The sequence below is a fragment of the Kogia breviceps genome, chromosome 10 (genome assembly GCF_026419965.1).
Source record: "Kogia breviceps isolate mKogBre1 chromosome 10, mKogBre1 haplotype 1, whole genome shotgun sequence".
Taxonomy (NCBI): Eukaryota; Metazoa; Chordata; class Mammalia; order Artiodactyla; family Physeteridae; genus Kogia; species Kogia breviceps.
Window position 1 is genome coordinate 79,420,634 of NC_081319.1, and position 21,594 is coordinate 79,442,227.

At 43.3% G+C, this 21,594-nt stretch overlaps 1 protein-coding gene across 21 annotated transcripts in view; it reads right to left on the bottom strand.

The window, feature by feature from the left end:
* The window catches only part of ADGRF5 (adhesion G protein-coupled receptor F5), a 111,727-nt gene that overhangs the window by 36,800 nt on the left and 53,333 nt on the right, over positions 1 to 21,594 (bottom strand). For all 21 annotated transcript variants that reach the window (XM_067006360.1, XM_067006349.1, XM_067006348.1 and 18 more), the window contains 2 exons: positions 10,598 to 10,652; positions 325 to 495 (listed from right to left, as the gene is read on the bottom strand). In XM_067006360.1, coding sequence (XP_066862461.1) covers positions 325 to 495; positions 10,598 to 10,652 — 226 coding nt within the window. The remainder of the gene's footprint in view (positions 1 to 324; positions 496 to 10,597; positions 10,653 to 21,594) is intronic.

Consider the following 21,594-nt stretch of genomic DNA (forward strand, 5'->3'; position numbering starts at 1 on the left):
GTAAATCAACTATACTCCAATTAAAACATGTGATTAAAAAACATGCCTTTCTTGAAAGGTTCATAAGGTAAGCTGTTGGGAGAGTGGGTGGGGGAGGCACAGGAAGAGGGGAAGGGAGAAAATTTGGTGCTTAGATATGAGCATCACGGTCAGTAAGTCTAATCTTCCTTACCCAGCCATCCTATTACCTCCTCTCTGAGGTCAACTCTCCCCAGGCCACCCCCCTCCACACCCCACATCCCCCTCTAACAGGAAGGAGCTCAGAGCAACGTTTCTCCTGATTGGCCCAATCCTCCTATTTCAAGCAATGGGTCTTTTACTCACCTGTAGCCACCTCAATGCTCAAAATGTTGGTAGCTGGGCCAGTGTCATCCCCTTGAACTGGAAAACTGAGGCTATTCAAGTAAGCTTTGCCAGGCTCCAGGAAGGAGGCATCTTCAAAACTGACCTCAACACCGACAGTGAATTCTTGGGCTGCAGGACTGCTCATGGCAACTAGAACGAAAGCATACGAAGGCTGTGAGAACTCCCCGTGGCGGGCAGAGAGAGAACACGATGGACCTTTCAGCACTTAAAGCCGATGACGTTTTAATTAAGTGGTTGGGATAAACAGACGCACACTACTTTATATAAGCTAGATAACCAACAAGGACCTACTGTGGAGCACAGGGAACTCTGCTCAGTATTCTGTGATAACCTATAGGGGAAAAGAATCTGAAAAAGAATAGATATATGTACATGTATAACTGAATCACTTTGCTGTACACCTGAAACCAACACAGCATTGTAAATCAACTAGACTCCAATATAAAACAAAAAGCAGAAGTTTCCTGGGAGTCCCCTGGGGTCCAGTGGTTAGGGCTCCGTGCTTCCACTGCAGGGGGCATGGGTTCGATGCCTGGTCGGGGAACTAAGATCCCCCGTGCCACGTGGTGCAGTTAAATAAATAAAAAAGTATAAAAATTAAAATTAAAAAAAAAAAAAAAAGCTAATGACGGTGACATGTGGATGCCAGACACATCAGCCTTTAAGAATTTCTAATGAACTTTTTTAGAGAAAAAGAAGTTTGTTTACTGATCACCACCAAGCCCTCCCTTCATGATTCTTCCTCTCTACTACTCTGCTATATTAGAGGAGAAAGGCAACAGATCTAGCTTGTATCAGTGCTGTGGTCTCTGGCCATTTGAGAGCTTCACAGGCCAAGCTCAGGACTTGTCCATCCTCTCCATTCCCACACCCTCCTTGGTGTCCAAGGCCAAGGGTGACTGTATGGAGAATGGACTCGAACGGGACACGAATAGAAGCAGGGAGACCCCGCAGGGAGGCTTGGCAAATGTCTGGACAATAAAAGCCATGGTCCTGACTCACCAGCATGAGTCAGTATGTTTCTGACATCATTCAATGGTCATGCATGTATTTTGAGAGCTGAAGGATGCATGCACTGCTTGAAGACCTCTGGGAAAAGTCATGTAGTTAATTCCCTTTGTTTTTAGCCTGTGTGCACAGCATGGGCTCTTTGTTCTTACTCTGTATCTCTGGTGTCCAGCACATGCTAGGTACTCAACAAAAGCAAAATTGGCAAATTGGAAATTAAAATAAAAGAGATCTTCAGCAATTCATTGTTCTTCCAAATTGTCTCAAGACTGGTTGCCCCGCTAGCATTCTAGATGAGTCTGCTTCCCAATCCAGGCAAGCCAGACAATAGATCTATTGGAATGTTCCTGCATAATTACCACTATTACATCATGTCTGGGCTGTTGGTTGTAAGTTCTCAAGGGCAGGAACTGATTCTTTCACTTCTCATGGCCTTAACCACTCCATCTGGCATGGAGCCCAGCACATAATAAATTCATGTCCAATCAATTCTTGATAAACCTGAGATTTTTGAATTGAGTCACAGATTCACCTTTCTGTCATGGCCAGAATCTTTGGCTCATTCCTGGTTGAAATATATAATTGGAACAGAAGCCATAGGCTTGGTTAGTAGCTAATGAAGAACCTTCAAAAAATAGGAGAATTTTTAATAGAGATGCCTTGAGAAGACCAGTTGTGGCTTATTTTATCTTGTCAGTCAAATAAGGAAAAGATTAGTGAATACCTGCAAGACTTCTACTTTAAAATATAAGTAAAATCTGGAAGTACGATACATATATATATATGTATGTATATATATAAAACCATAACATTAAAATTCTATGTCTGTTTTCTAAAAAGACAAAGAATTTCCCCCATAATATCACAAGATTTGTTTTAAATATTCCAAGGATTATTCATGAGAAACACTAAAATGGAGTAAGTTTACTATAGGAAACTCCAACTGATAAATGTTTATGGTAGAAAATGGTAATATTTGTCCACTTACAGCTGTAAACTATGTTTGTCTAGGAGTTTGGTTTTACTCATCAACCTTGTTGAGAATTATTTCATTTTGGCATCCTTCAACTTGCTGTAATTAACTCAAACTGTAAAAAATGTCTGTGCACATTTTCTTAAAATTAGGAATGCATCTTACGGTATGTTTCCTCCTTATAAAAATGTATTTACAAGTAGAACACAGTGACTTTTAAAACACAGTGCGGAATCTCAGTTTGTCACGATATTATGGCATTGCTTGAAATTTCCTGTTTTCTTTCTGATTTGCAAACGGTTCTGTGATGCAAACAAGCTTCCTGGAAGGACTGCTAATCTTAATCTGAGTGATCCTAACCCTAGACATAGTATGTGGCCTGCTGGGAACATTTGCAAGGAGGGTGGCTGCATGATATCTATAAACTCTGTTTTAGAGCATATTCTTTTTCCTGAAAAGTAATGCAGCAGTGTTTATACCCTCCGGAGGATTCAGAAGCTCCAGGATCCTCTTTGCTGTGGTCAGTCTACTCTCCTCCCAGGAATGAATGTAAACAGGATTTCCTGGACGGTAGCTGCTTTTGAGATGAGTGAGGTCAGTAACAATCCCGTATCACCCACTCCATCACCTGCATTATTGCCTCCCAGGGTCTGATCCCAGCATGATTTCAATACCAGCCTGAGGGCCGTTAGTATCACCCATCCCTGAGCCCACCTCTCTCTGCTCTTCACAGACGTCACTGGAGAACGAGCATGTGCCTGAAAAGCACGTGGTGCTTCCTGGATGTCATCATTCCCCACGGAAGCCAAGGTAGTTCCTCCGCTTAGATCCTACAAGGACCTGAGCCAAAAGCTTCAAATACCACGAAGAGGACAGTTCCTGTGACTTTAGCGAGGTCTAGTCTATGGCATTTGTGCAAATATTAATTAAAGCACCAGCCTCGGGCTTCCCTGGTGGCGCAGTGGTTGAGAGTCCGCCTGCCGATGCAGGGGACGCGGGTTCATGCCCCGGTCCGGGAAGATCCCACATGCCACGGAGCGGCTGGGCCCGTGAGCCGTGGCCGCTGAGCCTGCGCGTCCGGAGCCTGTGCTCCGCAACGGGAGAGGCCACAACAGTGAGAGGCCCGCGTACCGCAAAAAAAAAAAAAAAAAAAAAAAAAAAAAAAAAAGCACCAGTCCCTAAGACCCCCTTCCCCTCGGCCACCTTTTATGTTCTTGACAACTTCTACGGGAGTTTCAGAATAACCCTCAGCCTGAGTATCAGTTCTCCATAGAGACTGATAAGGATGGGGAACATTTAATAGAGAAAGAAATGTCTTCTTGAAAATGGTCAATGCTTCCAAACAGGCTCAAAAACACCATAGTAACTCAGAAGGCTACAGGCTTGCCCTTGGAAATCATCTATTCTAGGGGTTCCCACTCCTGACTGATGATTATCCACACGTAGGGGTTCTACACACAGAGATATTGTGGAGCCTCAACCCAGGTGAGTTAAAGTAGAATCTTTATAAGTTAGTCCCAGAAATCTCTGCTTTTAGGCATGAGAAAAATGATTCCCCCAAAGAGTAAATGACCTGCCCCAGTTCCTGCTGCTTCTTGGTGGCGTCCACAGGCCCAGAACTTGGGTCTCTGGACTTCTAGAACGGGGTTCTTTCCATTACCTCACTCTGACGGTGTGACTGGTAGAATCATTTCTCCCTTAATGGTGCCACGTGTTCCTCAGGAAAAGAGAATATAAAGGATGTTTTGGAGGTCGGGTGGGCGTGCAGTAATTAATAACTTCAAAGATAGAGAGAGCTTGGCTGGACCTACCAGTGACCGTTGGCTTGACCCTGAACCCAAAGCGTCATGGTGTTATGGGCAAGCAGAACACGGAAACGCCACTGGGCCTCCAGTCCCTGTAATGCCCAGGGAGAGCATCTGAGTTTAAGGGAAGAAGCCCGCATGCTCAGGATTAGTATGACTTGTGTAGGGTGGGGTCGGGGGCCCAAGATTTGGGGTCGAAAGGCCACGCCCTGTCCACCTCACCTCCTCCAGACCTGAGGACTTCAGAGCTTCCGAAAGTGATGCTGGAGGGCTTGCCCCAGCCTACAAGGGACCCGGGAGGAGCAGGAAGGTTCCTCCCACTCTGTGTAAGTGTGTATTTTAGAGGCCCTTCCATGCTTCTCTGCTGCCTCTGGACCACCTGATTCCAGACAGTTCAATGTGTTCTCTTTGCCTCGGGCTCCTTCGCCCTGGTGTTGTTTGTCTGAGTTCTTCTGACTCACCGATGCCCTAGTAGAAGGTAGCACATTCCAGGGGTCATCAGTGTCACAGATGCAGGCCTATCCCTGGCTTGGGAGGCACAAACCAACCAGGATTTCCCCCCTCCTTTCCCATTAATCACTGCCCACCACACAGCACTTATCTTAAAGAGACATTTCTGGAAAGTTGGCCACACACCGTGACAAGCAGTTCTGGGTCTTCATCACAGGTGTTTAAGCAAACAAGACTCTTTTTGCCTGGCCACTCTACTGGTAATTACAGCTTCTCAGAAGTCGGGGCCTAAGTCAATGTACAAGGGAATCTCTCACCTGCAAGAGAGTGAAGCCTGCTGACATCACTCAGGAGAAATGAGGTTCGTGTGGTTTTCTCTTGACCAAAGGGGCCCATGCGTCTTTATCACGGAAGATTTGGCTCTCCTTTCTCCCCCTTAGTCCTGTAGCAGGTAAATATTAAAAGCTACCTGCTCTGCTTTTTTCTTGACATGTTCTCGTAGGTACCAATTTGGCAGCGTCACCTGGATCTGCTGTACCTTTGTCAGGAGAGAGTCAAAGATCCTGTTCTCCCTTTAGGCTTTGAAAGGTTTGTTCACACAGGGGAAAACTGCCAGAACCCCAAGCTATGGTCTGGGGGGCAGGCATGGATGGGGGAGAGGGAGGCCAGCACTGTGGCATAAAACAATGGGCTGTGCAGCCTGGAGAAAAGAATCAATTCTACTAGCTCATCATACACCCAAATCATCAAAGTCAGCCCCATGTCAAGTGATGCTAGTGCCCCTCACTCAACAAATCTGCTCCGAGAATCACAGCTGCGTAAACTTCCTCTAAATGTGGTTAGAGAGAACGCGGTTTCCTTCTGCAATGTATGCATAAGAAAAAGCCCCAGACCGTCATTAATCTCCTCGTATCCCCTCTGCCTGGAGCTCCCCCCTCCCTCCCTTCTTCTGCCCCATTTCTGCTCCTTCTTTCATGCCTCAACCTCAATCAATTCTTTCCTGGTCACTCTCTGAGCCTATGTGTGCTCAGTGACCTGAGGGCTCACAGAATCAAGGCATCGTGAAGTTGTTTGAGTATTTTAAAGATCATCTTGGGTCACCACTCGTCCGATGCCATGATGCCCTCTATGAACACTCCTGCTAGGTGCTTATTCAGATTGGCTTAACTACCTGGCATGACATGAAACTCACCTCCACATAAGACGGTCCAACCCACCTTTAGTTAGTTCTGTTAGAAACTCACATTTAGCCCAGACCTACCTCTCGGTAGCTCCTACCATTTTCTAGGCAGTAGCTTTGCCTTTTTCTGGCTCCCAATATGGGATGATTCTGCTTCTGATATTACAAACTTGGAATTTAACTTATGGTGCGTGCATATCCTATCCTTACAACCAGATTAAATGTTGATAGCAGCAGTCAGCATGTTTTATGTTCTTTGTGCCCAATAGGTGCTTAATAAATGTATACTAATTAAATATTAAAAACGCTTCTTTGCTTAAAAAAAAAAAAAAAAATCATGGCACGGAATCTCACAGGCAGGATCCAGAAAGTTCATGTTGAAAACTCTGACTCTTAACTATGAGCTAGGACTTGGAGCCAGAGAGAGCTGGGGTAAATGCCCTCTCACCTGGGAGGCTACTGAACCCCTGTGAGCCACGCTTTGCTCATCTGTAAATTAGGAGCACTATTTTCTCTGCAGAATTTGTTGTTAAGGAGTTGGGGTATGAAGACCGCTAGCCAATTGCCTGGCATATAGTAGCCATTCTGAAACAGCGCTTAGAAATAATAATACTGACCTTAATAAGCATAAGGATTATCATCTATGCAGCCATCTGCTGGTAGGTCAAATAAACCTAATTCTCTTCCAATCAGGTCTCACTTTTGAGATAGGCAAGCAAAAAAAAAAAAAAAAAACCCACCAGGCAGAGAGCACCAGCTTCCTCTTCTTACTTTGCCACCACTACTGCCTGCTCAGAGCACAAAATGCCACAAGTTATCAAAAGAAAGATTAAAGCCAGGAAAATCCCCAAATCTGTTCCTCAACCTGAAGAATGCATAGCATTTCCTGAACACAGATCAAAAAGAGACAGCACATCCGGCCGGGCTGCAGGTCTTCAGAAAGGTCAGGATTTCCGAGCTGGCAGCTGGCAACCCAGTCTGGTAGGAACCTTGCTCTCACTGAATCTGTGAAGATGTGAGTGCCTCCAGCTCGGGCTTAGGGCATCCTGGGTCTCCCTTTCTCCTACCAACCATTCCTTTTGAAACCAAAGAAGAACCAGTGGGGACTCTTCAGCCCAGGACCCAAGACACATTCCCATTTAGGCTCAGAAATCTGACATGGGGAAGTTCATAATTGATGCTGAGGACACATTTGCATTACTTCCAACCTAAGAAGCCTCTTTTTAAAAAAAAAAAAAAAAAAAACAAACTTTAAAATCAGTCCATCCCGGCACTTTATTTATTTTTGGCCGCACCATGCAGCATGCGGGATCTTAATTCCCCAACCAGGGATCGAACCCGTGTCCCCCTGCAGTGGAAGCACAGAGCCTTAACCACTGGACCCCCAGGGAATTCCCAAGAAACTTCTGCTTTCAGTCCCCTGTGAAGATTGCCCTTAAGACTAAATTTCCCGCTGACTGTTGTACTTCCAAAATAAGATTTTCTTTCCAGCTCGGGCTTCTACCTGTGGCCTCCACCTCCCCAGTCACCGGGGTCTGTGCACTCCCAAGTATCATATAGATCATCCCTCCCTGTCACCCCCATGTCAAGTCTATCCCCAAGTCCTTTTGACCCAATTCTCCAAATGTCTCCCACAAGCATTTGCCATGTTCCCTTCCTAACGTCATTCCAGGTACCAGGGCTGATGGCGGTCCGCTCTGCTGAACGTCCTTGCTCGTCTCCCGGAACTAACCTCTTCATCTGATTCCTTCAACCGTAACCATCTGGCAAATTTTCACTTCAGATGGCTTCCACCAAAGCCTTCTCTGTGCCAGCCTCTCGGCTGGTCTAGAATCCACTTCCTGTTGGAATCAGGACAGAATTCTGGAGGCTTTGATGGGTGCTTATTTCCCTCTACTCCCCAAAAGCCACTAACAAGCAGGTTCATACTCTTCTGGCCTCTGGCCTCCGAGTTTTTGGTGAAGGTTTCTCTGCCCCCACAGAGTTTTGAGATAGTTTTCCTAAAACGCTAATATTGTGGCTTCCAACCTCCTGCCTTCAGTAGTTCTACAAAACCTTCTCTGTACCAGGTATATTTCAGGCTCTGTCAAATGCAATATTTTTATAAATAAGTCAATTAAATTTGTTTTTAATTTTAAAAACCATTAAAACAAAAACATCAAATACCCCCCCGATAACTATATTAACATTTAAAAAAGAAGTACATAATATTATTTAATCCTCTCAACAACCCTGTACAGTAAAAATATATTTGTATATTTGTATGTATGTATATATGTGTGTGTGTGTTTGGATGTGTGTGATACATGTGTGATACATAATATGTGGTAGAGGAAGAAGTCCATAGCTCTGAGAATAAATGTGAGTATTGATCCTACCTTTAAAGGATCAAACTTTAAAGCTCTAAAGAGTTGGTCCAGTGCCTCAAAAGGAAATTCCTTTTGAGAATTCTCTTTCTCTTGGAAACTTTGTTTGCCCCTTTCTGGCATGAAGGCTCCAGAACACAGACACTTCTGAGTGGCATGTGCCGAATGTAACCCTCCTATTGCTTGCTTTCCTAGTTTTCCCGGAGAGCGACGCTCTTAATTGCAACTTATATTCTGAGAATCTGCGGCCCAGTGCCTGGACCTTTCCATGACCAGTTCTTACTTCAGTGAATTTGTACAAGTACCAAGGCCAATCCTTCTTCTGCAGATGATGGGTTGAGTCATTGACACTTCCAAAATGACCCTAGAGGCCCAAACCATGTATAAAAAATGGAAAACATGTTTTCATGGTGATTTATCATTATCGTGATTTTTTTTAATGAAAGCACGTCTGGAAAAATTTTGGAATGTCAAATCCTTAGAAGTGGAAGTGGTTTCCTCTCTGAGGGCTAACCTCTCACGCTGTCACCAAGGATCACTAATAGCTAGGCCCGGAGGTGCCGGAAGATGTTACTTTTCCAGGTGTAGGGTCACCAACTGGTTCCAAGGCAGGTGGCAGCCTGAGCCCTAGAAGAAGCTGGCAGAACCTGGAGCTGGAGCTTAACTCAAGTGGTTTGATTTTAAGAAGAGAAGTCTTTCAAAATATTGAGTGGGGACATCTCTGGTCCTGTTCCTGTCATGGGAGTGGGAGGGTTCAAGGGGGTGTCGGGGGTGGGGGGTAGAGGTGATAATGCTTGTTTTAAAGCACAGGAAGTACAGTCTGTGCTATAGATCACTTTAGGGAAGGAGAGGAGGGCGAGTGAGGATCCATAGGAATATAAAACAAGGTTAAAATAGAAAAAAAAGGGAAGGAAGGGAAGGAGAGAGGACCAATGGTATGAACTTCCGGCGAGCATTTCAAGAGCTTAATACTATTGTATTAATAGTATTAAGTATTAATATTAAATATTAATTAATATTAATACTTAATAGTATTAAGTAGTAATACTATTGTATTTATTAATAGTATTAATAGTAATAATTACTATTATTGTATTGTAATGAATTCTCATTTCACGCACGGGACAGCATGCGGATCTTGTTATGGCCCTGTAAAGGGCTCTAGTGGACGCCTTTATCCTGCCCTCAGGGCAAGCCTCCTCCCTCCGGCAGCCTAAAGTCTCTTTTAGACCACCAGACTGAACAGATCAAGTCCCAGCATGCCTGGAAAAGGATTCAGTCCCAATGTTACAAGTGAAGAACTTTCTAGAAGGTTGGTGCAGCCACGAAGCCAGCAGACTCTTAGCAAAAAGGAACATATCCTCTGAACTCACACAGGGACAGCTATGACAGAGACACGCCTTCTCTTGATTCACTCATCTGTTGGGACACTGGGCTACATGCCAGGCTGCGGAGAGGAAGAGGGTTCAAGGCAGCTCATGTCTCCTGGGAGTGGCAAACAGGAAGCAAAAGAATTACAATGTATTGGGATAAATGTTGGGCTACGAGGATGTATTGTGGGTAATGGGAACCCAGGAAAACAGCCCCTCCCTGTCTGGGGAATCGATGGCAGACCTTCCAGGGCAGGAGCCTCTGTGAACTGAGTCCCCCCAGACAAGGAAAGAGGGGCGGTGGGTGAGATGCTGACTCTGTGAAAAGCAGCAGAGGAGAGGGAGTGGGCAAAGCACACAGGGTCCAGTGAGCGGATAATCAGATTTTATCTCCAAAGCAATTGGCAGCCCTTGAAGGATTTTCGGCAGGGAAATGAGAAAATCAGGTTGATGCTTTTGCAAGGTTGCTGTGGTGGAAGGAGGAGCTGGTCCTTGGGAAATGCAGCCTCCAGATGTATCCACCTGCTCAGGGTCCCACACGAGGGAGGGGACACTGCGGATCACCGTGCAGGTGTTCACAGCTCTCACCTGCCCCCAACCCTCCAAAGGGCAGAGCCCTGTGTTTTCCAGACAGCTTCTTGGGCATTCAGAGGGAAACCAGAGTGGCAGGCAGAAAAGGACTTGGGTCTAGCGATTCAACTGATCCACAGAATAAAGTGCTGAGTGAGAGGAGATGAGGTTAAAAGAAAAGAAAGGAAAGAAAAAAGGCAAGGCTGCTGGGTTGAGAAGAGAGTAGCAGGCTTTGTGGTGGTGGCGGAGGGCAGCTGAAGGAAGGGGCCTCGGGGAAATCTTCAGGCTCTGAGGAGAGGTGATGGGAGAGGACACGAGCCTTGAATGTGCTGATAAGACCCCTTTAATGTCATTTGATGGAGAATGGAGTTCCTTTGCAGTTACTTCCAGAAATTGAACACTGAGGTGCTCAGAGACTGAATTATGTGGATCCCAGTGTTTCAAAAAGTTACAACAAATGTCATTTGATAGGATTTACTAGAAAAATGGCTAAGCAAAAGGTTACATACCAGCTCGTTTTTGCCTTACTGGGTCCTCCCCTGATAGTTCATGTTCATGGAGAAGCTGAAAGAACATTTTAGAAAACAGTCAGTGAGTGTTAGAGACGTCTTTTCACAATGGTTCTCTGTTCACGTGCCCCGGGATGTTCGAGCTGAGGGTAGGGCTGCAGATTCTGGGTCAGCACCTTGTGCCCCGGGGATGGCGGGCAACCGGTGATTGAAGGGTCGGGAAAATGAAATGGATTCGTCTCTGTGGCATGATCTGGGCATCGACTTTTTATAGACCAGTCTCTAGATGCAGGAGCAGAAGAAATCAGCCTATCTGAGTTTCTCAGAGTTCCTGCAGCTTGAGGTCTGTCAAGAAATATAAATGATGCTGTCCTCCACTGTACTGAGACTTGAACCCTGGGTCATTCGCATGACCTTTTAGACGAGTCTCACGACCTCTCCTCCACACTCAGCCTGTCCCCACCCTAATATTTCTGCAGCATTAGGGTTGTTTAGATTGTGCATGCTTAGAAATTATTTTCTCCTCCTCTGGTCCTTTTTCTCCTAGATGGTTCGACGGTTGCCTTCTGAGGTGGGGGCTTTGAGAGACAGCTCTAGAGCCAGAATGCCTGGGTACAGGCTCTTACTAGCTATGCGACCTCGAGGAAGTTACTTGTCCTCTCTGAGCCTCAGTTTTCTTTTCTGTAAAATGGAATAATAATAGTGCTGACCTCATAGAATTGTTATGAGAAATAAGCCAACCGCAACGTGGAACATAGTAAGCTCCTAATAAATGTTAGTTAGATCATATAGTACAACAATTAAGCATAAGGACTCTGCAGAAATTGAATTCAAATCTTAACTCTGCCATAAAATGGCTGTGTGACCTTGGGCAAGTTACTTAACCTCTCAGTGCCTCAGTACTCACCTAAAGTAGAGCGATCAAAATAGCTTACCTCAAGAGATTGTTGCGAGGATTAAATGATTAATCAATGTAAAGCACTAGAATAGTTTTGATGACAGAGTAAGTGCTATTCTGGGGCAGGGCATCACGCTGTCCTGGGGGCACCATTCACATGGACCCCCCCCATCTGCATACTGCCCCTTGCTTCATCTCCATAAAGCTCATCTACTGTCATCATGTGGCTTCTTTGTTTAAGAACTGACATTGATTGGCTTTGCTGCTGGGTTCACTGCCAGCTCCGTAGCTTATAACCTTACCTTGACCTGATATGGGGCTCCTAGCTCATCCCTGCCTCCAAGTGAATTTTCCTATGATGTGTCTCCCAATCCAAACTTCCTTAAGTCTCAGGAGAAGAGCCAGATAACCCCTGCCCTCCAGGGTGTGTGCTTTACCATGAACCCCATGCACCAATGAACACCACCTGAGAGAGAGAGAGCTCTGCCATCTGTGGTCTCTACCATTTTTTTCCTAGTTATCTCACATCATAATGATAACAAAAATAATAATTCCTAAGACTTCTTCAACACCCTGTGCCAGGCACTGTTAAGTACTTGGTGTGTGCTTATTTATTTTATCCTCATGACAATCTAAGGCGTAGATACCGTTATTATCTGCATTTCACGGATGAGAAAACACAGGTGCAGAGAGGTCAAATAACTTGCCTAAGGTCACACAGCCTTGAAATGGCAGAATCAGGACTCAAACCCAGCTAGCCTGCATCCTAAGTTTGCGCCTATCCACATAGGTATGGCGTCGTCTTATCAGGAGATACCCCAGAAACTGTGGGGGAACTTGGTTCCTCTTGGTGACCCAGTATCTCTTAACTAGTGCCTTTTCTCTTTCTTTCTCTATTGTCTCCTCCACCCCCTCCTTCTTTTCAACGACTAGTATTCACGTCCACAGGAACTGTGGAAGGACCTGAGAGTTCACAAATGGTCTTGAAGAAACGAACAGAGGAATGATGGCTGATGATTGGAATTTCCAAAGCCCAGGGTGCTGCCTCGTTTGCAGTGAGATGATTTCAGGTCTACCGAAACGTGCGGAAACCAAGAAATAACAAAGTCAATGTATAGGGCTGGTTCCTGTGTGGCTTGCCCTGGAGCCTTCTCTGGCTCTCTGCCTGGGCAGAAGGGAAAAGTTCTTCCACTGCCTTGCTGTCTCCATCCTCCCTGGGGCTTGGGGGTGGGGAAAGGGAGCCACCAGGAAGCTTTCTCTGTCCACTCTTCATGGCTTGCTGCTGGGGAACTCTGCCCAGGAGATGATGACTACTGATGGTCACCTTTGGGAAGCTCTCCCAAGCTGAGATTTCATTTCTCCCGTTTTGCAGGGGTGCTAAAAAATTAAGGACTTGCTGCCGGCAGTTGTGGGTTAAAATCAAGGTACATTTCAATCCTCTCATGCAGAGCATTTCAAATCTTTGTGAGCATAAAGATCACCTCTCTCCCTCCCGTAATCCGATTTAGCAGGTCTAGAATCGGGTGAAGAAAACTGCTTTTTTAGGGGCTTCCCTGGTGGCGCAGTGGTTAAGAATCCACCTGCCAGTGCAGGGGACACAGGTTCGAGCCCTGCTCTGGGAAGATCCCACACGCCACGGAACAACGAAGCCCGTGCGCCACAACTACTGAGCCTGCGCTCTAGAGCCCACGGGCCACAGCTACTGAGCCCACGTGCTACAACGACTGAAGCCCGCTTGCCTAGAGCCCGTGCTCCGCAATAAGGAACCCATGTACTGCAACGAAGAGTAGCCCCCGCTTGCCACAATTAGAGAAAGCCCGCAAGCAGCAATGAAGACCCAACACGGCCAAAAATAAATACATAAATTAATTAATTAAAAAAAAAAACTACCATGCGATTCATTTGATGGATAAATGGATCAACGAAGTAGGATATACACACAATGGATCCATATTCAGACTTAAGAAAAGAAGGAAATTCTGATGCATACTACAACATAAATATATTTTTAGGACATCATTCTAAGTGAAATAAGGCAGTCATGAAAAGACAAATACTATATGATTCCACTTGTATGAGATACTTGGAGCATCCAAAATCATGGAGACAGAAAGTAGAACAGTGAGTTCCAGGAACGAGGGGGTGCAGAGCTAGGGAGGTATTGTTTACTGGATACAGAGTTTCAGTTTTGCAAGATGGTTCGGCAGATTGGCTGCACGAAAATGTGAATATATTTAACACTACCAAACTATACACTTAAAAATGGTGAAGATGGTAAATTTTGTATTTACCACAGTTTTTTTTTAAAGCTCATCATCCCATGTTGCTTTTAAAATGGTAGAAGTGGGAGCTGAGTGGCAGCTCAGGGCAGCATGAGCTGATAAGGCAGTTCAAGGGCACCTCTCCAGTGGAGGTCATCAGCCTCTAGGCTGGATGAAGATATTATATCTTTTATTATTATTTTTTATTTTTGGCTGTGTTGGGTCTTCATTTCTGTGCGAGGGCTTTCCCTAGTTGTGGCAGACGGGGGCCACTCTTCATCACGGTGCGCGGGCCTCTCACTATCATGGCCTCTCTCGTTGTGGAGCACAGGCTCCAGACGCGCAGCCTCAGTAGTTGTGGCTCACGGGCCTAGTTGCTCCAGGGTATGTGGGATCCTCCCAGACCAGAGCTCAAACCCGTGTCCCCTGCATTAGCAGGCAGATTCTCAACCACTGCGCCACCAGGGAAGCCCAAGATATTATATCTTGAAGGCAGATCTAAGGGGGCAATTGGGGCCTTTTGGCATGGTGGTGGGAGCTTTTAGGCAGACAAATTTAAAGTTCCGCCAGCAGTCCTGGGAGGACTATCCCCTGATCAGCCTGGGCCAGGAGGCAGATGGAGGGGCTTTGTTAAGGATGCTGTGATGAGGACCGAGCTGGCACAGTGGGAGGGCACTGCTGCAGCTAGGAACACTGGGAAACTCTGGAACAGAGGTAAGGCTGACCCCATTGCTGAGATCACTTCAGGCTCTGGCTTTCTCCCCACATGCTTGGGGTAAGTAGAGCTCTGTACTGACTGTGCAAACTCACAGGAAAAGTAATGTTTCCCTCCTCTATTTATAAGAGCAAGCTGCTGCATATGATTGCATGGCCTGTATCTCGCATATCGGAGTTTGGAAGAAGACATACAAAGTATACCTCCCAAGTCATGAGAGAAATAAAAAAGACAAAACCTGGGTCCAAACAAAGAAAGACACAAAAACAGAAGAGAGGAAGGAAATGCATAAACTCATAAAACAACATCCTGGGGGCTTCCCTGGTGGCGCAGTGGTTGAGAATCTGCCTGCCGATGCAGGGGACGCGGGTTCATGCACCGGTCTGGGAAGATCCCACGTGCCGCGGAGCGGCTGGGCCCGTGAGCCATGGCCGCTGAGCCTGCGCGTCCGGAGCCTGTGCTCCGCAACGGGAGAGGCCACAACAGTGAGAGGCCCGCGTACCGCAAAAAAAAAAAAAAAAAAAAAAAAAAAAAATCCTGAAAGTAAGAGCAAGCATTTTAAATATGACATCAAATGTGAATAAATTATACTCCCCAAATCACAGTCAGATTAACAAAAACGAACCTCAAACATTCCTTGTTTATAAGAGAACCAGTAAAACAAAAGAATATACTGAAAGCTAAACAAAAAATAAAGAACAAAGATCAGGCAAACACAAATAAAAAACAGAACTGACCACTGGAATATAAGACAAAGAATTAAAATTGAAAAGTTCCAAGCAGGGCAAAAAGAGACATTTTTTTCATGGTAAAATCTACCAGCGAAGCTCTAACAATAGTGACAGACTGGATAAAGTAGCGCTAAAGTATCTTTTTAAAAAGCCAGTAGAAAAAAATACTATTACAAGAGGAGAAATCATAATAGTAAACACCGATAGAGCCTTTTAAAAAAATGTATCAGGCACAGGGAGTTTACTGGGTCAGTAGATGGAGGGCTGTCAGGATTCATATTTCTTTTCTTTTTTTCCCGAATGCCTGTTGGAGAAAATCTCATGTAACCTGTGTGTGTCAGTCATGAGAGTTTCTGCTTCTGTAAGAATACATCTGTAACTATATTCAAGTGTATCAGATAAGGAGACCCTGCATTTTACCCTCTCCAGAGAATAAACTTCCAGACTACTGCCAGGGTGGAGGGAGGGCAGCTTGCCCAAGTTCATGGCATGGGAGAGGGGATATAGGGACCCAACCACTTTTCACACATCCTTCAACCAGTCTCCTTGTATCAGCACTTTCTTCATGCCCCACTTTCAGAGGGTTTCATCAATTCCTCAACATTTTGATGAATATTAAGCTAGCTTTCTCCACTGTTGGCTTAAGATTCAGCTTTCTTGAGTTTTCCAATTTGATTGCCAGTTGACTATTTTGTCTTTTTGTTTCCAAAATTTTGTTTTATAATTTCCTTTTCTGTTTCATCATTATAATTTTACTTTTATGGAGGCTGCAGTCAGATTTTAAGAGGACTGTGTTCAACATTATTTTGTTGACCAAGCATATTCCTGGCTCTGCTCACTACTGCTGAAAAGATTTATTGCAAAAATAAAAACTATATTATCAGGACTACAGGAGGGCTCACACCAAAGAGTACTTCCCAGAACTTCTGCTGCCAGTGTCTTGTCCCTGCATTGAGCCACAGCCACCCCCCGCCTCTGCAGGAGACCCTTCAACACTATCAGCTGTGCGACTGGCTGAAACACAGATGGGAAGTAGAGCTGTGGAAAATCAGAAGAATTAAAAACTGTGTGGCTGACAGGGTCTTGGTGCTCTGGCCAGGTGTCAGGCCTGTGCCTCTGAGGTGGGAGAGCCAAGTTCAGGACATTGGTCCACGAGGGACCTCTCGGCCCCACGTAATATCAATGTCGAGAGCTCTCCCAGAGATCTCCGTCTCAACGCTGAGACCCAGCTCCAATCAATGACCAGCAAGCTCCAGTGCTGGACTCCCCATGCCAAACAACTAGCAAGACAGGAACACAACCCCACCCATTAGGAGAGAGGCTGCCTAAAATCATACTCAGTTCACAAACACCCCAAAACACACCACCGGATATGGTCCTGCCCACCAGAAAGACAAGATCCACCTCATCCACCAGAACACAGGCACAAGTCCCCTCCACCAGGAAGCCTACACAAGTCACTGAACCAACCTTAGTCACTGGGGGCAGACACCAAAAACAATGGGAACTATGAACCTGCAGCCTGTGAAAAGGAGACCCCAAACACAGTAAGTTAAGCAAAATGAGAAGACACAGAAATATGCAGCAGATGAAGGAGCAAGGTAAAAACCCAATCTACCAAACAAGTGAAGGGGAAATAGGCAGTCTACCTGAAAAACAATTCAGAGTAATGACAGCAAACATGATCCAAAATCTTGGAAATAGAATGGAGAAAATACAAGAAATGTTTAACAAGGACCTAGAAGAACTAAAGAGCAAACAAACAATGATGAAAAACACAGTAAATGAAATATAAAATTCTCTAGAAGGAACCAATAGCAGAATAACTGAGGCAGAAGAACGGATAAGTAACCTGGAAGATAAAATAGTGGAAATAACTACCGCAGAGCAGAATAAAGAAAAAAGAATGAAAAGAATTGAGGACAGTCTCAGAGACCTCTGAGACAACATAAAATGCACCAACATTCAAATTATAGGAGTTTCAGAAAAAGAAGAGAAAAAGAAAGGGACTGAGAAAATATTTGAAGAGATTATAGTTGAAAATTTCCCTAACATGGGAAAGGAAATAAGTCCAGGAAGCTCAGAGAGTCCCATACAGGATAAATCCAAGGAGAAACACTCCAAGACACATATTAATCAAACTATCAAAAATTAATTACAAGGAAAAATATTAAAAGCAGCAAGGGAAAATCAACAAATAACATACAAGAGAATCCCCATAAGGTTAACAACTGATCTTTCAGCAGAAACTGCAAGCCAGAAGGGAATGGCAGGACATATTTAAAGTGATGAAAGGGAAGAACCTACAACCAAGATTACTCTACCCAGCAAGGATCTCATTCAGATTTAATGGATAAATTAAAACTTTTACAGACAAGCAAAAGTTAAGAGAATTCAGCACCACCAAACCAGCTTTACAACAATTGCTAAAGGAACTTCTCTAGGCAGGAAATACAAGAGGAGAAAAAGACCTACAATAACAAAAACAAAACAATTAAGAAAATGATAATAGGAACATACATATCGATAATTACCTTAAATATAAAGGGATTAAATGCTCCAACCAAACGACGTAGACTGGCTGAATGGATACAAAAACAAGACCCATATATATGCTGTCTACAAGAGACCCACTTCAGACCTAGGGGCGCATACAGATTGAAAGCAAGGGGACAGAAAAAGATATTCCATGCAAATGGAAATCAAAAGAAAGCTGGAGTAGCAATTATCATATCAGACAGAATAGACTTTAAAATAAAGACTATTACAAGAGACAAGAAGGACACTACATAATGATCAAGGGATCAATCCAAGTAGAAGATATACCAGTTGTAAATATTTATGAACCCAACGTAGGAATGCCTCAATACATAAGGCACACGCTAAGAGCCATAAAAGGGGAAATTGACAGAAACACAATAATAGTAGGGGACTTTAACACCCCACTTTTACCAATGGAAGGATCATCCAAAATAAAAATAAATAAGGAAACACAAGCTTTAAAATGATACATTAAACAAGATAGACTTAATTGATATTTATAGGACATTCCATCCAAAAACAACAGAATACACTTTCTTCTCAAGTGCTCATGGAACATTCTCCAGGATAGATCATATCTTGGGTCACAGATCAAGCCTTGGTAAATTTAAGAAAATTTAAATCGTATCAAGTATCTTTTCCGACCACAATGCTATGAGACTAGATATCAATAACAGGAAAAAAAACTGTAAAAAATACAAACTCATGGAAGCTAAACAATACATTATGAAATAACCAAGAGATCATTGAAGAAATCAAAGAGGAAACCAAAAAGTACCTAGAAACAAATGACAATGAAAACACTACAACCCAAAACTTATGGGATGCATCAAAAGCAGTTCTAAGAGGGAAGTTTATAGCATTACAATCCTACCTTAAGAAACAAGAAACATCCCAAATAAACAACCTAACATTACAACTAAAGCAATCAGAGAAAAAAGAACAACAACAAAAAAACCCCAAAGTTAGCAGAAGGAAAGAAATCATAAAGATCAGATCAGAAATAAATGAAAAAGAAATGAAGGAAACAATAGCAAAGATAAATAAAACTAAAAGCTTGTTCTTTGAGAAGATAAACAAAATTGATAAACCATTAGCCAGACTCATCAAGAAAAAAAGGGAGGACTCAAATCAACAGAATTAGAAATGAAAAAGAAGTAACAACTGACATTGCAGAAGTAAAAAGGATCATGAGAGATTACTGCAAGCAACTATATGCCAAAAAATTGGACAACCTGGAAGAAATGGACAAATTCTTAGAAAAGCACAACCTTCCAAGACTGAACCAGGAAGAAATAGAAAATATAAACAGACCAATCACAAGAAATTAAATTGAGACCATGATTAAAAATCTTCCAAAAAACAAAAGTCCAGGAGCAGATGGCATCACAGCTGAATTCTATCAAATATTTAGAGAAGAGCTAACACCTATTCTTTTCAAACTCTTCCAAAATATAGCAGAGGGAGGAACACTCCCAAACTCATTCTATGAGGCCACCATCACGCTGATACCAAAAGCAGACAAAGATGTCACAAAAAAAGAAAACTACAGGCCAATATCACTGATGAACATAGATGCAAAAATCCTCAACAAAATACTGGCAAACAGAATCCAACAGCACATTAAAAGGATCATACACTATGATCAAGTGGGGTTTATTCCAGGAATGCAAGGATTTTTCAATATATGCAAGTCAATCAATGTGATACACCATATTAACAAATTGAGGGAGAAAAACCATATGATCATCTCAATAGATGCAGAGAAAGCTTTCGACAAAATTCAACACCAATTTATGATAAAAGCCCTCCAGAAAGTAGGCATAGAGGGAACTTACCTCAACATAATAAAGGCCATATATGACAAACCCACAGTCAATATTGTCCTCAATGGTGAAAAAGTGAAACCATTCCCAGTAAGATCAAGAAAAAGACAAGGTCGCCCACTCTCACCACTATTATTCAACATACTTTTGGAAGTTTTAGCCCCAGCAATCAGAGAAGAAAAAGAAGTGAAAGGAATACAAACTGGAAAAGAAGAAGTAAAACTGTCGCTGTTTGAAGATGACATGATACTATACATAGAGAATTCTAAAGATGTTACCAGAAAACTACTAGAGCTAATCAATGAATCTGATAAAGTAGCAGGATACAAAATTAATGCACAGAAGTCTCTTGCATTCCTATACACTAATGATGAAAAATCTGAAAGAGAAATTAAGGAAACACGTCCATTTAATATTGCAACAACAACAACAAAATACCTAGGAATAAACCTACCTGAGAGACAAAAGACCTGTATGCAGAAAATTATAAGACACTGATGAAAGAAATTAAAGATGATAGAGGGCTTCCCTGGTGGGGCAGCGGTTAAGAATCCACCTGCCAATGCAGGGGACATGGGTTCGATCCCTGGTCCAGGAAGATACCACATGCCGCGTAGCAACAAAGCCTGTGTGCCACAACTACTGAGCCTGCGCTCTAGAGTCTGTGAGCCACAAATACTGAAGCCCACGTGCCTAGAGCCCATGCTCTGCAACAAGAGAAGCCACCGCAATTAGAAGCCCGTGCACCCCAAAATAAATAAATTTATAAAAATAAATAAATAAAGAAATAAGATAGAGACAGATGGAGAGATATACCATGTTCTTGGATTGGAAGAATCAACATTGTGAAAATGACTATACTACTCAAGCAATCTACAGATTCAATGCAATCCCTATCAAACTACCAATGGCATTTTTCACAGAACTAGAACAAAACATTTCACAATTTGTACGGAAACTCAAAAGACCCGGAATAGCCAAAGCAATCTTGAGAAAGAAAAACGGAGCTGGAGGAATCAGGCTTCCTGACTTCAGACTATACTACAAAGCTACAGTAATCAAGACTGTATGGTACTGGCACAAAAACAGAAATATAGATCAATGGAACAGGATAGAAAGCCCAGAGATAAAACCATGCACATATGGTCACCTTATCTTTGATAAAGGAGGCAAGATTATAAGATGGAGAAAAGACAGCCTCTTCAACAAGTGGTGTTGGAAAAACTGGATAGCTACATGTAAAAGAATGAAATTAGAACTCTTCCTAACACCATACACAAAAATAAACTCAAAATTGATTAAAGACCTAAATGTAAGGTTAGACACTATAAGACTCTTAGAGGAAAACATAGGCAGAACACTCTATGACATAAATCACAGCAAGATCCTTTTTGATCCACCTCCTAGAGAAATGGAAATAAAAACAAAAATAAACAAATGGGACCTAATGAAACTTCAAAGCTTTTGCACAGCAAAGAAAACCATAAACCAGACAAAAACACAACCCTCAGAATGGGAGAAAACATTTGCAAATGAAGCAACTGACAAAGGGTTAGTCTCCAAAATATACAAGCAGCTCATGCAGCTCAATATCAAAAAAAACAAACAACTCAATCCGAAAATGGGCTGAAGACCTAAATAGACATTTCTCCAAAGAAGATATACAGATTACCAACAAACACACGAAAGGACGCTCAACATCACTAACCATTAGAGAAATGCAAATCAAAATTACAATGAGGTATCACCTCACACTGGTCAGAATGGCCATCATCAAAAAATCTAGAAACAATAAATGCTGGAGAGGGTGTGGAGAAAAGGGAACCCTCTTGCATTGTTGGTGGGAATGTAAATTGATACAGCCACTACGGAGAACAGTATGGAGGTTCCTTAAAAAACTAAAAATAGAGCTACCATATGACCCAGAAATCCCACTACTGGGCATATAACCTGAGAAAACCATAATTCAAAAAGAGTCATGTACCACAATGTTCATTGCAGCACTATTTACAATAGCCAGGTCAT